This window comes from Carcharhinus amblyrhynchos, chromosome 8, assembly GCF_965287045.1.
Source record: "Carcharhinus amblyrhynchos chromosome 8, sCarAmb.v2.hapA, whole genome shotgun sequence".
Classification (NCBI taxonomy): domain Eukaryota; kingdom Metazoa; phylum Chordata; class Chondrichthyes; order Carcharhiniformes; family Carcharhinidae; genus Carcharhinus; species Carcharhinus amblyrhynchos.
In genome coordinates, this window is record NC_137331.1 from 84640845 (window position 1) to 84659587 (window position 18743).

The 18743-nt window shown below is 41.3% G+C and overlaps 2 protein-coding genes across 4 annotated transcripts in view; one reads left to right on the plus strand and one right to left on the minus strand.

Annotated features, from left to right (window-relative positions):
• The window catches only part of nbn (nibrin), a 47442-nt gene extending 39785 nt beyond the window's left edge, over nt 1–7657 (minus strand). For all 3 annotated transcript variants that reach the window (XM_080194387.1, XM_080194385.1, XM_080194386.1), the window contains exons 1-3: nt 7572–7657; nt 2839–2972; nt 792–940 (exon numbers count right to left, since the gene is read on the minus strand). In XM_080194387.1, the coding sequence (XP_080050513.1) occupies nt 792–940; nt 2839–2972; nt 7572–7605 (317 nt within the window). In that variant the 5' untranslated portion in view covers nt 7606–7657. The remainder of the gene's footprint in view (nt 1–791; nt 941–2838; nt 2973–7571) is intronic.
• A 288-nt stretch (nt 7658–7945) lies between these two features.
• decr1 (2,4-dienoyl CoA reductase 1, mitochondrial) overlaps nt 7946–18743 on the plus strand; it is a 41480-nt gene continuing 30682 nt past the window's right edge. The window contains exons 1-3 of the mRNA XM_080194388.1: nt 7946–8048; nt 15547–15749; nt 17507–17564. Coding sequence (XP_080050514.1) covers nt 7974–8048; nt 15547–15749; nt 17507–17564 — 336 coding nt within the window. The 5' untranslated portion in view covers nt 7946–7973. The remainder of the gene's footprint in view (nt 8049–15546; nt 15750–17506; nt 17565–18743) is intronic.

Consider the following 18743-nt stretch of genomic DNA (forward strand, 5'->3'; position numbering starts at 1 on the left):
TGCCCTCAGACAACTAGGGATGGGCAATAAATGCTGGCTGGCCAGCAACACCCACGTCCCACGAATGGACAAAAAAAATTGTTTTCTTTCTCCAATTACATGGTTTTGTAGGGTTGAAGATAGTTAGTTAGTTTCAGCATAATTGAGAACCATCTTCCAACCTTTCTGGATCAGGAAGGTGGTATAACAACAAAAAACATGTTACTTCCCCCCCCCCCCCCCACATTGAATCATTTAGCAGAAAGAAAAGCAACTTTTTTCTTACAAAGGAAAATTCAAAAAGGTGTGGATTTAGCACAGTGACAAATGGCCACGCTTGTAGACAAATTCTGTCAACATCTGAAAGTACCTAGTGATGGAAAAATTTAATACCAGGATTAAGAGTCAGCAGAAAGTTGTATGGTCTTAATCATTATTAAAATGCAGCAGCTAATTTTCACTGAGCAAAGTTTCACGAAGAGTAAATGAGATAAATTATTTTGGTAGTGCTGAAGGTGAAGAACAATGGCCAGGACACTGGAAGAACTCCTTGCGCTTCTGCAAAATGAGTTTCGGTATATTTTTTATCTATTCATCCAAGTAGATAGAGTCTCATCTAGGATGGTGAAGAAAAGGAAATAATGCAAACCTCTGGCCTTTCAAATGACTCTGATTTTTAAATGTCTCTGGTTTCAATAGAACTGTTGCACAACCAGAAATATGGCACTCTTAATCAAATAGGGTTGACCAATTTGAAAGTTAATCATGACAATTATTTGTCAAACATTGATAAAAAGGCAGTAAATTATTACCTGAATTTGCTTTGGAAAAGTCCAAACGTGACCAATTCTCCTGATGTCAAGATCTTTGGGCTGTCACTCTCTAAGCGCTCCTCATTTACAAAGGTTCCATATTTTGAAGTATCTTTTAACGTCAGTACAGAGTTTCTAGCAGCTTGAGTCTTTACAGAAACAGGGAATAAATTTAGAATATTAAACATTCAATATCAAAATCTTCTTTTCTCAAGGGCAATAGTCAGCTGTTAAATCATTTGTAATGGTCACATGACTACATGAAATAGTTATTAAATGTTGTGATTGTTCTGCTGAAAGTGACACTGCTATTAGGATAACCTCTATTTTAAGATGTTAACTACAAATCCAATTAACATGCATACATTGCAATCTGAGGATTTATGGTGTTATAAAGACTTTACACAATAAAAGTATATTACTAGATTATTTGGAATTTCTCAATGTTATGAAGTGGGTGACTACACAAGTACTTCTTTCTTAGTCCCATGTTGAACTTTTGATTAGAAGCGGTCACTTTGTGCTGAATTTAATCAGACAATGAAGGTCTGTTGTCATGACATCATGGGTGTTGAACACTGGCCTTAACCCACTGCTCTTATTTCTTGTGTTACATAGGTGGAGCTGCATAAAAAGGTTTAATTTCCAACACCGAGTCTAACCATAAAACACTTACAGGGCCAAGTGAGACAATTCAGTAACAATGTAGTTTTCTTTTATTTAAAGTATACTGGGGCAATTTAGAGCGATATACCATACTTCTGACATTCTTACAACCCCACAGAGGAACAAAAATCAAAAGAAAATGTATGACCCACACAATGTACACTGGATCCTTTAGCAGATGGGTTAAAGCTATCAGCTAGTTCACCATCAAATCAATATTACTTTCTGATTAAAAAAAATGCAATTTGCCATAATCAGCAAGTTGTGTTACTTTGTGACTATCTACTATGATCATTTACTTAATTAAAATAATTTGGCATATTCATCCCATACCATAATAGCATCCTCTACAATGAATCAGGTCCTTAAATTATTTTGGAGAATTTAAAATTCCAATTGAAATAAAATAATTTAAAACAGTAGAATAAAGACAGAGAGTTGGAATGAGATAATATAATTTACACTTCCTGAAAATGTTAATTTTGTTTTCATAAATTTCAGTTTTGTTCGTCCATGATCCAAACAGGCAGTGGACTGTGGCAACTAGGGGAATTTCACAGCCACTCCATTGCAGTGTTAATGTAAGCCTTACTTGTGACTAATAAATAAACTTTACTTATGCTCTGTTTTTGTCTCAATATGGCCCCTTTCAACAGACTGCATACATCATTCACTCACGCTGCAGCTGTTACCTGCTCCTCAAGGCTCATCTTCCAACCTAACTCCACAGTGAAGTTCATTACTCTATTACATTAGCAGAATGTCAAATTTCCTGATTCCTAAAGATGCTACAAGATCACTTCTCATTGAAGACACTTATCTATGTTTCAAGTCCATATGACACTTCTTCAGAGCTCCTGAAACAAAGCTCTTGGACACAAAATGAAACTCTGCTTCTCTCTCCACAGATGCTGACAAGGCCCACTGAGTTTTCTACCATTTTCCATTCTTATTTCAGATTCCTAGCATCCGTAGTATTTTGCTTTTAATTTATCAGATTTTATTAAGCACTGAAAAGAAATAACTTTATTTTTGCAGTTGCTTAACCTGCACTCCAAAGATGGGTGGGTTAAGTTGAATAGCCATCCTAAGTTGCCCTCAGTGTCATGAGGACTAAGAGGGTAAATGTGTGGGATTGTGGGGACAGAGTCTGGGTGGGATTGTTGTGAGTGCAGGCTTGATGGGCCAAATGGCTTCCTTCTGCACTGTAGGGATTCTACGATCCTATACTTCCTACCAATGGCAGCAAATATAATTTTTGTATTAATGACAATTGAGCTGTGTGATTTTTAAAAATTGCAAGTAACAACTTAAGATTGAAACAAGAGGAAAATAGAAGCATTTCATTCTACAAAGGCAACATTAAAAAAAAATTACTCACCAGATTGGCAGCCGGGTGACTAACTGAAAGTGCGGCATGTGAACGACTAATGGACTGATCATTACGAAGAAGGATTGCACAGTTCTTTCGACCAACAATGTAATCTACACCAACTAACAAATGGTAAGGCGCTTCTGGAAATGAAACAAATATTAATGAATAAAGGGGAAATTAAGTTTACAGTGAACAACTTAGTCAAATACTTCAAATAGAGCAACAGTCATAAATAATAATCCTCATATTGACTGTAACTGTGAATACACAGGAATTATCAAGATAATCAGTTATACTTGAATTGTTGCAAGAAACGTATTCAAAGATAAATAAGGGATTTCCTTCAACAATAATAGTTTCTGGGTTAGGTGCATTGGCCATGCTAAATTTCCCCTTAGTGTCCCAGGATGTGTAGATTAGAAGGATTAGCAAGATAAATGGGGATAAGTCCCAGATAGGATTGTTGGCAGTGCAGACTCGATGGGCTGAATGGCCTCTATTGCACTGTAGGGTTTCTATGATTTCTATGAACACCAGAACCTGGCCTGAGACACCAGTTCTCCACTACACGACTATTACTGACCTCAGGGCACTCTGGAATAGGCAATGAAGATTGCTCTGTCATTGCTGATTACATCCAAAAGGTTAGATTTTTAAAAAAACTTTTGGATTTAGAGTGGTAGCTCATGGTCAGCAATTTAATGCCTTGTTTGAAAAAGGTTTGAACAGAAAGAGATACATCACCTTAAAAAAAACTTTTCATTATAATTTTATTGCATTTATTGTATTAAAATGCAGTTGAATTCAGAATCATTTATATAAAAACACAGGACTGGTGACTCCTCTACTTTCAGTCCCATTAATTTGAAATAAATTTATTTTTGAACTTCTATTACCAGTGATGACATTTTTCATATTCGCTTCAGATATGCCTGTTATCCAACTTTTATCTTCCAATAGGGGTAGCATAATGGTTTTATTACCAGTCTGGTAATCCAGAGGCAGACCCAAGTTCAATTCACACCATGGCAGATGGTGAAATTTGAATTCAACATTAAGACTGGAATTAAGAACAAAACTATTTTCTTAAAAACCAAACTTGTTCACTAATATCCTTTAGGAAAGGAAATCTGCCATCCTTAACTCGTCTCATCTACATGTGACTCCAGACCTACAACAATGTGGTTGATTCTTAAATCCCTCTAAAAACACCTAGCCAGCCACTGAAATCGAGGGCAACTGGGGATGGGCAACAAATGCTGGCCCAGCCAATGGTGCCCACAACCCATGAATTAATTTAAAAATTGTAGACAATTAAGACAAATATTTAATTTCCTTTATTGCTGATTGGTGTCAGACCAATGACTGTTTCTACACTTACATGCTTTTAACTTGCTTGATTCACAATCTTTATATCTTAGATGCCCTTTGTGCATCTCTTTATTTTCTTCTTCCTATTTAACATGTGTCTTTAAAAATATAGAGTGGATTTTTAGATTTCAGACTTGACAAAAATATTGGCTTATACTAAATGTAAAACTGGGGGAGTACTCAGTGTTACATTCAGAAATGTTACATTCAGGTGCAGCAGGTGGTCAGGAAGGCAAATGGGATGCTGGCCTTCATAGCGAGGGGGATTGAATATAAAAGTAGGGAGGTCTTGCTGCAGCTGTATAGGGCATTGGTGAGGCCGCAGCTGGAGTACTGTGTGCAGTTTTGGTCGCCGCACTTACGCAAGGATATTTTGGCCTTGGAGGGAGTGCAGAGGAGGTTTACTAGGCTGATACCGGAGTTGAGGGGGTTGAGCTATGAGGAGAGGCTGAATAAACTAGGCTTGTACTCGTTAGAGTTTAGAAGAATGAGGGGAGATCTCATTGAGACATATAAGATGATGAATGGGATGGATAGGACAGAGGTGGAGAGACTCTTCCTGCTCAGAAAGGACAGTAGGACTAGGGGGCACAGCCTCAAGATAAAGGGGGGCGGTTTAGAACGGAGTTGAGGAGGAACTTCTTCACTCAAAGGGTGGTGAATCTCCGGAATTCTCTGCCCGTTGAAGTGGTGGAGGCTCCTCGCTAAATATTTTTAAGACGCGGGTTGATGGGTTTTTGATAAGAGAGGGGATTAAGGGTTATGGGGAGAGGGCGGAAATGTGGAACTGAGCCATGGCAGATCAGCCATGATCTTACTGAATGGCGGGGCAGGCTCGAAGGGCTAGATGGCCTACTCCTGCTCCTATTTCTTATGTTATGTTCTTATGTTCTTTATGTTATGTAAATCATTCATAAGACATTAAACCGAGGTGCCCCATACAAGATCCCAATGAATTATTTAAAAAGCATGCAGCTCTTGATGTCTTTGGGGGGAGGGTGGTCTGTGCAAATTGGCTATTATGTTTACTCACAAAATAGTACTGAGTTTTTAGAAAGTAAATAAATGGAACGCATTTGTCTGAATAGGTGTGAACGAATGCAACTTTATTTCTCTAATATTAATCTATTTATCTATGAAAGCACAGCTTTTGGTATGCATCAGACCCTCCCCCCCATTTTTGTTTTGTTGGATTTATTATTGTCACATGTATTGGTATACAGTGAAACACACTGTTTCTTGAATGCAATTCAGACAAAATGTACCATTCGCAGAGTACATAGGGAAGAAGAAAAGGAGACCACTTATTGTATATTCCCTTGCCTTGTTAGGCCCTCCCAAAATGCATGACTTAATAGTTTTCAGGATTAAATTCCGTTTACCACTCTTCTGTGCATCTAACCAGCCCCTCTATAGCATCCTGTAATCTAAGACTTTGCTCCTCACTTTTGAATATGAACTTACTGATCATATCGCCTACATTCATGTCCAGACATTAATGTACACTAAAAACAGCAAGGGATCTAGCATCAATCCTTGCAGAACACCACTGGACAAAGGCTTGCAGTTGCAAAAACTATCCCTCCAATCATCAGTTGGAGCTGGCACCCGAACTGCAATGGCCATCCCATGCTCGTTGGAATGTTCCCAGCCCATAAACATAGCAGCATGAATGTCCACTCCCACCCATGAGCCTGCCACTGGGGCCAGCCCCTTGGTACAGGTTGGCACTGCCAGGCTGGCATGGTATCAACCTGTGTCAAGGGCATTGCCAGAACACTGTCTGGCCATTTTCCTCTCCATCACAGGGCTATAATTACCTTTATGCCCCTGGAGAGGCCTGCATGACAGGTGCATATCTGTGTGAACAACATTTGCATGACATCATGCCAGTGCATCATCAATATACAGCAGGGGTGGCAGGTTAATAATATACTGAAATGTATACAAAGCTGCTTCATGCCCAGTATGGGTATGAATCTAACAACAATGCCAGGGAGGGGCAGAGATGATCATAGAATCCATACAGTTCAGAAGTAGGCCATTCGGCCCATCGAGTTTGCACCTATATTCCCACCCAGGCCCTAACCCTGCAATCCCATGTATTTACCCTGCTAATCCCTCTAATGTATGAATTCCAGAACACTAAAGAGCAATTTAGCATGGCAATGCACCTAACCTGTACATCTTTGGACAGTGGGAGGAAACTGGAGCACCCAGAGCAAACACATATAGACACAGGGAGAACATGCAAGCTCCACACAGAGTGACCCAAGCTGGGAATCAAACCCAGATCCCTAGACCTGAGAGGCAGCAGTGCTAACCACTGTGCCACCCAGGCCAAAGTAATGTTCTCGTCAGTGAGAACAGCAACTTCCAATCTTGAGCCCCTGCTGACTACCAGGAGTGGAAACATGCAACCAGGGGAAAAGATTGGATGGGTTGGGTTGGGGATGTTCTTGGAAAGGAGTGGCTGAAGTAAGATTTCATTGAGATATACAAAACTGTGAGGGGCCTGGATAGAGTGGATGGGAAGAGCCTACTTACTTTAGCAGAAAGATCTGTGACTCAGAAATATCAATTTAAAGCAATCGATAGAAAAATTAGAGGGGAGTGGAAGAAAAGATTTTTCATTCAGATATGATATGGGGATGCCAGCATTGGACTCGGTTGGGCACAGTACAGTATCACAACACCAAGTTAAAGTTCAACAGGTTTATTTGGATCAAGTCTGCCTAGGTATGCTGTGTTTGTGAACCCAACTCTCCACTCACTTGGTGAAGGAGCAGCACTCCAAAAGCTCATAATATCAAATAAACCTTTGGTTGGACTTTAACCTGGTGTTGTGAGATTTGTTATTTCATTCAGATAGTTGCAGTCTGCGACTCAACTGTCCAAAAGAAGCAGAAACCCTCAACTCATTGAAAGCTGTAACCTACAGGGCTATGAACCAACGACTGCAAAATGTGATTAGGCTAGGTGACTTGTTTTATCTGGCCAGTGCAGACACGTTGGGCCAAATGGCCTCGTTCTGTACTGTAATAATTAGATTTGAGATTTCATGACTTCATCTTTCCTGTCCATCTTTTCAGAACCTAGCCCAGCCTCCTTCCTACCAAATACACATTCAATTGCTTTACTACATGGTTTAGATACAGGTCAACAAGATTTTCGACTTATGGCCCACTCGCCTAATATTCCCCACCAGCGACTGCAGGAACCGACCACTTCTCAGTAATTTATGCAGCAAGAGGAGTGCAGGCAACACGCCTGTTAACCGCAGTTAACACGTGCAACAGCCAACATCGGCCCGGACCCATAACAGATATGTAAAGTGGACAAAAAAAAACCATGAACAGTGTGCCTACCTCCCGCCGAGACCACGGGCACTAATGACCACATCACCAAAACAACATCGACCGCTCTGCAAGGCCCCGCATCATCAGAGTCCCACGTGACCGCTCAGACCCGGAGGGCGGGACAGTGAGCGCCACGTGATCTCTCAGGCCGGAGGGGGAACCTAAAATATCACCACGTGACGGCCCGGATAGAGGCGAGGCAAAGTGAGTACCACGTACAGCCTTTTCCCCTCCCCCCGGGCGGGGGAGAAAGGAGACCCAACGCTATTCCATGCACCGCAGTCCAGCGGATGGATGTCACGTGACTATCTACCCGTGGGGCGGGGCAACACGTTCTAATGGGCGGGGTTTTGGTGAGAGCGAGCTGTATTTGGCGTTGTTGATAAAGTTTGAAGCTGCTTTGGGGAAAAAATGGCTGTGCGTTTGTGTTTGAGGCAGTGGAGTAGATTTAACATCACATCGACTCGGTTTAATAGACATGAGCGGGTGAGATTCCGTTAGGAATATTTTAGTCTGTTATCTGCGAGCTTGGAAATGTTTCACGCCCTTTTCGATAAAGGATTTAATTCACAATTACATGTTGTGATGATGGGGCGAAGCTGGCGTTGGACTAGGGTGGGCACAGCAGGAAGTCTCAACAGGTTAAAGTCCAACAAGTTCATTTGGTAGCACGAGCTTTCGGAGCACTGCTCCTTCACAAATTTTGTGAGGAATTAGAATTGGAAAGTTGGAAATTTATATTAGGTTAAGCAGTATGTGTGGAAAGAGGAACTGCGTTAACGCTGCAGGTCAATGAGTTTCTCATCAATATTAGAGATGTACTTGGAGTTTAACTCCAGGCACTGACAGCCAACATTTATAAAACACTTTAGACGCAGAATAGTTACACTACAAGAGGAGGCCATTGAAAAGATGCGATTCACCTAGTGCATTTGCCTTTTCTCTATAGTCTTATAGCTCAATTTCTCTTGGTTGAATTTGCCTCCACCACAATCTCAAGTTGTACTTTCCAGATCTTAACTACTGGCTGTCAATTACCTTAGATCTCTGTGCTCTTGTTCTCAATTCCCTTCCACTCTGTCCTGACTCCATGAGTTTTTTAAAGTTTAGTATCATGAATAGGCTTATGTTAGTGCTGCAGTGAAGCTACTGTGAAAATCCCTTAGTTGCCATACACTGGTGCCTGTTGTTTATTAAAGTTTATTTATTAGTCACAAGTGAGCCTTACATTAACATTGCAATGAAGTTACTGTCAAACTTCCCCCTAGTCACCACAGTCTGGTGCCTTTTCGGGTCAGTGCACCTAACCAGCATGAATTTCAGAATGTAGGAGGAAACTGGAGCACCTGGAGGAAACGCATGCAGATAAGGAGAGAATGTGCAAACTCCACACAGACAGTGACCCAAGTTGGGAATTGAACCCAGGCCCCTGGTGCTGTGAAGCAGCAGTGTTGGCAACTGTGCTGTCCAATCTATATATCAAGTCCTTATGATTTTCAAGGCGAATAGTTCTAACTTCTCCAATCTCGGCATCTAAAGTTCATTATCCTCGTGATTCTTTTCTGCATCCTTTCTGCTTTTGCATCCACCCAAAGCATGATGCTCGGAACTGGATACAAAATCCCAGTTGAGGCGATGCCAGTATTTTATGCAAGTTTAAAACATAGACATGCATATGAATTAGGTGCAGAAGTCCATTTGGCTCTCAAATTTGCTCTGCAATTCAGTAAGATCATGGATGATCTGATTCTGGCCTCAACTCCACTTTTTGCCTACCTCATAACTTTGCTCTTGTACTCAGTGCCTCCATTGATAAAGTTCAGGATGTCATATGCTTCATATGATGATAGGACATGTGCTATCAACATGTCCTGTCACCTTCAGTGACACACACAGATACATCCTGTACCCACTTTGGAACTTGGTTCTTCTGACCAAAACGAATCATTTCATAATTCGTTCTATTCAATTTTACCTGCCACTTGTTTGCCTCGTCCACCAACCTATGTCCTTCCGAAGTTCAAACTATTCTCTCGTTGTTCATAATACTTTCATGTTTTGAAATGGTGCCCTGTACGCCAAGATCTAGATCATTAAGCAATATAAGGAAGGGAGGGAATCCTTATACCAATCCATGGGAAACTTTTACTATAAACTTTCCTCTAGTCTAAAATTACCACTTTCTGTTTCTTATCACTCGGCCAATTTCATATCCATATTGATTGTTGCTTTGATTGCATGGGCTCTAACTCGTGCTGGTCTATGTGGACTTGCAAAATGCCTTTTGGAATTCATATAGACAACAGCATCATCCATCTGTCTGTTACGTCAATAAGAAAATCTAGTTAGTTAAACACAATTTTCCCTTAACAAATCTGTGCTGACTTTGTTAATTGCATTATTTTGTTCCAAATTATCATTGTTTCTTGGAAACTTTGCAACTATTAAGGTTAAACTGACTAGCCTGTAGTTACAGGCTTTACTTTTACTTGCTGTTTTGAACAAGGGTAAAAATATTTGCAATGCTCCAGTCTTCTAGCACTACTCAGAATCTAAAGAAGATGGGACGACTAGTGCATCTTCAATTGCCATGCTCTCTTGTGTATCCATATAGACAATCTGTTCCTGGTGTCTTATCAACATTTAAGCATAGAGAGCCTATCTGATACCATCCCCTTATCAATTTTAAATAATTCATGTCTCTGAACTACCTCATTTTTCATCATGACCTAGGCAGCAGTATCTTCCTTGGCAAGGTGAGGTATTAATGCCCCAGCATGGCACCTCATTTTTTGATCCCTAATGGGTCCCACTCCTTTTACAATCTTTTTACTATGCGTATGTCTATAAGAGACTTGTGGATTTCCTTTTTAAGTTAGCTGTATGTTTATTCTTATAATCTGTCTTTTTGCTTCTCTTATTTGTTCTGCCAATTCCCTTCTGAACTTTGTAATTTTTTAAAATTAATTCATGGGACATGGGTGTCGTAGGCTGGTGAGTATTTATTGCCCATCCTTAGTTGCCCTTGGAGGGCAGTTGAGAGTCAACCACACAGCAGTGGATCTGGAGTCACATGTAGGCCAGGCCAGGTAAGGACGGCATATATCTGTTCTAAAGAAAATTAGTGAACCAGATGGGTTTTTTCTGACAATCAACAATTGCTCATGGTCATCAGTAGAATCTTAATTCCAGATTTTTTTTGATTGAATTCAAATTCCACCATCTGTGGTGGGATTCGAACCTGGGTCCCAGAACATTAGCTGAGTTTCTGGATTAATAGTCTAGCGATGATACCACTCTTGGCCTTTGCCACCCCATGTCCTGTGTTCATTCCTTTGAAGTATGGTGACTATTTATAATGTGAACAATGTGGCAGTTAAATGTACAAAAAGGGCCCCTACTAACAAAAGTGAAATAAATAACCAGAGAATCTATTGATTTTCAATTTCTGCTCCTAACTACTGGCTCCGTACTGGTTCATAACCTCAAGGCGAGCTTCTGACTGCATTTGTGCCATTACTTTGACTGTCTGTTTCCACTTATGTAACATTGATCTTGTCTCAGCGCACCAATCATCTGACACCCTTATTCGTACCTACACAAAGAACAGTACAGCATGGGAACAGACCCTTCAGCCCACCAAGCCTGCGCCGATCACGTTGTCCTATCTAGACCAATTGCTTATATCCCCCTCTCTATTCCTCACTTGTTTATATGCCGATCAAGATGAGTATTAAATGTAGCTAATGCAATGCCTCAACCACCTCACTTGACAATGTATTCCAGGCCCCCACCACCCTGTACGTAAAATCTTGCCCCACACATCTCCACTGAACCCCACCCCCGTTATCTTGAACTTGTGCTCCCTTGTAATTGTCATTTCTGCCCTGGAGAAAAAAGCTTCCAACTGTTTACCCTATCTAGACCCCTCATAATTTTATAAACTTCTATCAGGTCGCCCCTCAGCCTCCATCTTTTCAGAGAGAACAATCTCAGTTTAATCAAGCTCTCCTCATAGCTAATACCCTCCATACCAGGCAACATCCTGATAAACCTTTTCTGTACTCTCTCCAAAGCTCCCACATCCTTCTGGTAGTGTGGTGACCAGAATTGGACACAGTATTGCAAATGTGGCCTAATCAATGTTTTATACAACTGTAACATAATTTGCCAACTTTTATACATGATGCCCCATCCAATGAAGGCAAGCATGCCAAATGCTTTCTTCACCACCTTTTCTACCTGGGCTGCCATTTTTAAGGATCTGTAGACCTGTACTCCCAGATCTCTGTGCATCTATGCCCCTGATAGTTCTGCCATTTATTTTGTAGCTCCCACCTGAATTGTATCTACTAAAATGCATCACCTTGCATCTGTTTGGATTAAATTCCATCTGCCATTTCTTCACCCATTTTTCCAGCCAATCTATAGCCTGCTGTATTCTCTGATAATCTTCATCGTTATCTGCAACTCCGCCAATCTTAGTATCATCCACAAACTTGCTAATCAGACCAATTACGTTTTTTTCCAAGTCATATTATAAACAGCAGAGGTCCCAGCACTATTCTCCATGGGACATCACTAGTTAGACTTTCATTCAGAAAAACACCCTTCCATCACTGTCCAACTTCAGAGGTTGGACTTTAACCTGGTGTTGTGAGACTTTTTACTGTGTTTACCCCAGTCCAACACCAGCATCTCCACATCATGACTTTTATAGCCAAACCAGTCCTGAATCCATCTAGCTAGTTTACCCCGATCCCGTGAGATTTAATCTTGCCATGAGGGACCATGTCGAATGCTTTACTGAAGTCCATGTAGACAACATCCATAGCCCTTCCCTTGTCAATCATTTTTGTCAACTCCTTAAAAATCTCAATTAAATTAGTGAGACATGAGCTCTCTCATACAAAACCATGCTGTCTATCGCATGCTGTCTACATTACCTTGGTTCCTGAATATTCTAGCCCATTCCTGGCTGGTCTCCCACGTTCTTCCCTCCAGTTATAGATTGTAAACAGTTGAGGTCCAAGGACTGACCACTGCGGCACCCCGCTAGTTACATTTTGCCAGCCAGAAGAGGACCTATTTATCCTAACCCTCTGCTTTCTGTCAGTCAGCCAATACTTAATCCAATCCAGTACTCTATCCCCAATTCCTCTGTGATATCACCTTCTGGATCAGTCTTTTATGTGGCATCTTGTCAAAGGTCTTCTGGAACTCCAGATATACTACATTCACAGGTTCCTCACTATCCACCTTGTTGGTTATGCCCGAGAATCCCTACAGTGCAGAAAGAAGCCATTTGGCCCATTGAGCCTGCATTAACATCAATCCCACACAGGCCCTATCCCCGTAACCCCATGTATTTACCTTGCTAGTCCCCCTGACACTAAGGGGCAATTTGGCAAGGCCAATTAACCTAACCTGCACATCTTTGAACTGTAGGAGGAAATTGGAGCACCCGGGGGAAACTCACAGAGGTACAGGGAGAGTGTGCAAGCTCCACATAAACAGTGACCCGAGGCCAGAATTGAATCTGGGTTCCTGGTGCTGTGAGGCAGTAGGGCTAACCACTGTGCCACTCTGCCACTCCATGTCCTCAAGGAACTCGAACAAGTTTGTCAAGCATGACTTACCTTTACCAAATGCTCATTCATCTCCTCAGTGATTGATTCCAGCAACTTTCCCACTACAGAGATCAAACTAGCAGGCCTATAGTTTCCTGCATTTTGCCCCACTACATTAGTGTGTTTCCAAACCACTGGAACCTTACCAGAATCCACAGAATTTTGAAATATCACAACCAATGCATCCAGTATCTCTGCTGCCGTCGTCTTTAATCCCCTAGGATTCAGGTCATCAGGTCCTGGAGACTTATCTGCCTTTAATTCCATTAATTTATTCATTATCTTCTCCCTGCTGATGGTTGTTGCATAAAGTTCCTCCGCATTAACAACAGTTTTCAGAAAATTCTCATTATTCTCTACTGTGAAGACAGAGGCAAAATATTTATTTAGTGCCTCCGCCACCCCTGTTCCCCATTAATACCTCACAAATATTGCCCTCTAAAGGGACATTTGTTTTACTTATTTTCTTCCTCTTTATATACTTGTAGAAGATTTTGGTATGTGTATTTACGTTTTCTATTAGTTTCCTTTTGTAAATCTTCTTGCCTCTTTTGATTCTATTTTAAGAAGCCTTTTGCTAAACCATAAAGTTATCCCAATCCTCCAGTTTATCGCTTGCTTTTGCAGTTTGTTATGCTCGAGTTTTTGGCTTTATGGCCTCTTTAACTTCCTTGTCTAGCCATGGATGATCTTATTCCTTACTGTCTCCTAGGACATAAGAACATAAGAAATAGGAGCAGGAGTAGGCCATCTAGCCCTTCGAGCCTGCCCTGCCATTAAATAAGATCATGGCTGATCTGTCGTGGCTCAGTTCCACATTCCCGCCCTCTTCCCATAACCCTTAATCCCCTCTCTTATCAAAAACCCATCAACCCGCGTCTTAAAAATATTTAGCGAGGTAGCCTCCACCACTTCAACGGGCAGAGAATTCCAGAGATTCACCACCCTTTGAGTGAAGAAGTTCCTCCTCAACTCCGTTCTAAACCGCCCCCCCCTTTATCTTGAGGCTGTGTCCCCTAGTCCTACTGTCCTTTCTGAGCAGGAAGAGTCTCTCCACCTCTATCCTATCCATCCCATTCATCATCTTATATGTCTCAATGAGATCTCCCCTCATTCTTCTAAACTGTAACGAGTACAAGCCTAGTTTATTCAGCCTCTCCTCATAGCTCAACCCCTTCAACTCCAGCGTCAGCCTAGTAAACCTCCTCTGCACTCCCTCCAAGGCCAAAATATCCTTGCGTAAGTACGGCGCCCAAAACTGCACACAGTACTCCAGCTGCGGCCTCACCAATGCCCTATACAGCCACAGCAAGACCTCCCTACTTTTATATTCAACCCTCCTCGCTATGAAGGCCAGCATCCCATTTGCCTTCCTGACCACCTGCTGCACCTGCAGGCTGGGTTTTTGCGACTCATGCACAAGGACCCCGAGGTCCCTCTGCACCGTCACCTGCTGCAGTTTTTCGCCACGTAAGTAATAATCCTTCCTACCATTATTCCTACCAAAGTGGACCACCTCGCACTTGCCAACATTATTGTTCCTCAACTGTTCTGCCCTGAATTATTTATGTCCAGTTTACTTGGGCCAACTCTTTTTTTTTTCAGGCCCGTATAATTACCTTTGCCTAACACTAAAAGTCTAGTATGGCACTTTGTCTTTTCTCGCTCAATCTGATGTCGAGCTGCACTCATCCAGACAAGTGGACAGTATTCCATCACAGTCATGACTTTTATGTGAGGCACAACACCTTTCATCCCTTTGCTGATGATCAAGAGAAGACTGATGGATCGGTATTTGGGTGGTTTTGCTTTTCCTGCTTTTTGTTGACAGAACTTATCTGGGCAATTTTTCACATTGTTGGGTAGATGCCACTTTTGTAGCAGCACTGGAGCAGCTTGGCTAGGGATGTGACTAGTTCTGGAGTTTAAGTCTTCAGTACTACTACCAGAATGTTGTCAGGACCCAGAGCCTTTGCTGTCTCCGGTGCCTTCAGCAATTTCTTGATATAATATGGTGTGAATCAAAAAGACTGGCATCTGTGACGCTGGATACCAAGCTGTCTTCTGGCTGATGATGGTCGCAAATGCTTCAGCCTTGTGAGACCTTCTCCTCCAGTTAGTTGTTTAATCGTCCACTACCATTCAGGATTGGATGTGGAAGACTGGGAGCTTAAGTGTTCTCCAATCCCAAGTATACTTCAAAGACCAAGATCAAATGAAACCTCCCTTCTCCTTCATTTTGCTCTTAGTCGACTGATATAATTTAAGGCACTTATATCACCAATAAAAAATATACTGATAAAGATACTGTTGGCTTGAGAGAGCTGTTCATAGCATTCTATTTTTGTCTGCAGTTTTTCAATCAAGGAACAAAGGTGCTGTACCAAAATAATGACTCTGCTCAAAATGTGAGGTTCCCTGAAATGAAAACACTGATGCTACCTGCTGGAACCTTTAAGGGTAAAGTGGCCTTTATCACTGGTGGAGGTACTGGACTTGGGAAAGGAATGACCACTGCCCTGTCATCGCTGGGTGCTGAATGTGTTATTGCGAGTAGGTAAGTAGATGACGTTACACAGTGAATGCTTTAATTTTGTTTAAATGCAATACATTGTAGTCACATCTGCCTTTCCCAGTTACCTATTTAAGCTAAATAAAAAAATCAACCGAGCAAGATTTGAGCAGGTTATTACAGTACACTTCTGAACTGTCTGATATCTTGAATCAATGTGTGGAATTTAATATATCCCTTCAAGGCAGGTCTGAATATGGAAGGGGCAGTTAATCAGGCACAAGGGATTGGCTCCTCCTTGCCTTCCTGTCTCTGCCCTAATTAAGTCTGAGAGACACAGGCTTCTAGATGGCCTTTGTGCCTGCTGCCATGTGCTCTCTTTAACAGACTCATCACACCATACAAGCAGCCAGCAGGGAATAAAAGCACGCCTTCTGGTTTGCTTGGATCTGGATGGCGGGGTTGCTGGTAGGGGGTATTGCCTTTTAGGAGGCTGGATAGAAGGACCTGGCATTGGAAAGAGCGGGGCAAAGGGAGGGCATCTGAAAGCCACCCATTTTGTTGTTGACTTGTTGCCCCATCATAATGGGACCCAACACAGGAGATTCAGCAGCCCAGCCAAAAGTCTATTGGCTTTGGGAGGGACTGAATCATCTGTGTGCGGGGCTGAAAAATTGTGTTTAGTATCTCTGACAATGCAGAACTTTGAGTATTGCACTGATGTGTCTAAATTATGTGCTCAAGTAATAGAATCGAGATGTGGATGGCCATAAAACAATAGATAAGGGCCATGGGTAGAGGGGGGGACTTGTGGTGTTAAAATGGTGGCACGGGCTCATTGGGCTGAAGGGCCTGTTTCCCGGGCTGTTTTGTTCTTTGTTCTTTTCGTTCTTTATTTAATAAAGCAGCAGACAAGACAACTGAACACATGATCTTTGTGTTGGAAACTAAAAAAAATTCATAAATACCTCACACTGTTTAAATATGAGGATTTAGATTTGGAGCAAAAAGACTTAAGGCGGTAGCCAGTAGTTGGTTGGGAAAGGAGTTTGGAATTATCTTTTCCTCACAGATTTATCCTAGAAACTGGACCATTTGGCTGAGGAAAGCAAGGCATCCAGAATGGAAGGTCATAGTTTTAGGATAAGGAGTAGCAGATTTAAAATAGAGATGAGAGGTACTTCTCTCAAAGGGTTATTAATCTGTGGAATTCACAGCCACAATGTGTGGTGGATGCTAGAACATTGAGTAAATTTAAGGAAGAGATGGATGGATTTTTAAATTAGTAACAGATTGAAGGGTTATGGAGAAAGGGCAGGAAAGTGGAGTTGAGGCTGAAACATGATTAGTCATGATCGTTTTGAATGGCGGTGTGGGCTTGAGGGGCTGAATTGCCTACTCATGCTTCCAATTCTTGTGTGGTCTGGCCAGGTCTGAGTGGATGGAGCAACTTGTATGCCAGCCATACTTAAGGTTGTGGACAGGATTTTCCAGCTGCGCTCATCCAGAAACTAGAAAATCCCACCTGAGGTCAGTGGACCTTTCTATGGTCTACCCCTTGCCTGCTACAATTCCCACGGCCTGCAGAATGGGAAAATTCGCCTCCAAGCTTTGTGAGCCTGAGGAAATGGTGAAATATTTTGCTCAGCACTAAATAAGGAAGTGTGACTCAGTAATCAATTAATGGTTGAAGTTGTTAAAAGTTTTGATCTTTGCATTCAATATAAGAGACTCTGTTAAATTACTTTGTTCTGTAACTGCAAATTAATCAAATAATTGCATTTTAAAAATTTGCCTTCCAGAAAGTTGGATGTTTTGAAGCAGACAGCAGAAGAAATCTCACTGCAAACTGGAAACCAGGTACATGGTTATAGTTTGAGTTTAAAAATAACCCAGACTAACAAGTGAATCTAATGTTTATGTAGCCCTGACTGCCCTGCACGTGGTTTTGTTTGTGTCAGTTTTCAAAATTCTACCCTCTGGAGCTTGGGTAATACATTCAATCAATCCAGTTGTCACCTAAAATTTGTCAATCAAATTACATTAGTATGTAAGAGAAAATTTGATCATCTTTCCAAGTTTTGTACCTCTAAAATTATCATTCAATCCCTTTAATTTTTGTAAAACATTATATAAATTATGAGCTCGAAAGAAAAATAATATTGGACTCAACATTAACTCTGTTTCCTTCTCTGCAGATGCCACCAGACATGCTGAGTTTTTCTAGCACTTTGTATTTTTTTCAGATCTCAGCGACCAAGTATTTTGCTTTTGCACTGGACAAAGATTTCAAATTATGTTTTTAAAAAATTGCAAATTTATAATTTTTGAGGACAGTCATTGCACATTAATTAAGTTTAATTGTTAGCCAAAGATGTTTTTGTTCTTATTATTGTTATTATCATGGCTACTGCTGTTTTCCCAACTTCACTTTTCATTTGAATGGTAACATGCCATTAAATGTGCTATATTACTGGAGTCAAAATGTTTTAAAATTTTAGTGGGTGAACAACTACAGTCTTTGAATATAAAATGCCGTCACCATCATTGGAATGATTTGTCCAGCAAAAGATTAAGTGATGTTATTGCAATTTTAAGTAGGCAACACTATTAGCAGCAATATACTAGTACGCTGGGTGATATTTTCACTGTTAACGTAAACAAAATATTCTTGTGTTAAACAAAGTGCAGTATAGGAACCAATCCACCTTACATGCTATGTTTCTCATTGTTTAGAAACATGCTTTGTTTCTCATTGTCTAGAAATCTACTTGTATCAGCTTCTGCATGACACTGAAATAAGCATCAGTTAGTTGCAACTCGTACAAGATAAAATTGGATGTTAAATTCAGATGAGAGTCTTGGTGCTTGGGTACTTCACAAATTATCTCTTCCGCTAGGGTGGGCAAAAAATGCTGACATGGAGAGGGCATGGAGTTGGGGGTAGGGTGTTAGCGTGGATAGGGGATTGGCTGTCAAATAGGCAGAGAGTGGGGGTCAATGGGTGCTATTCGGATTGGCGGATGGTGACTAGTGGAG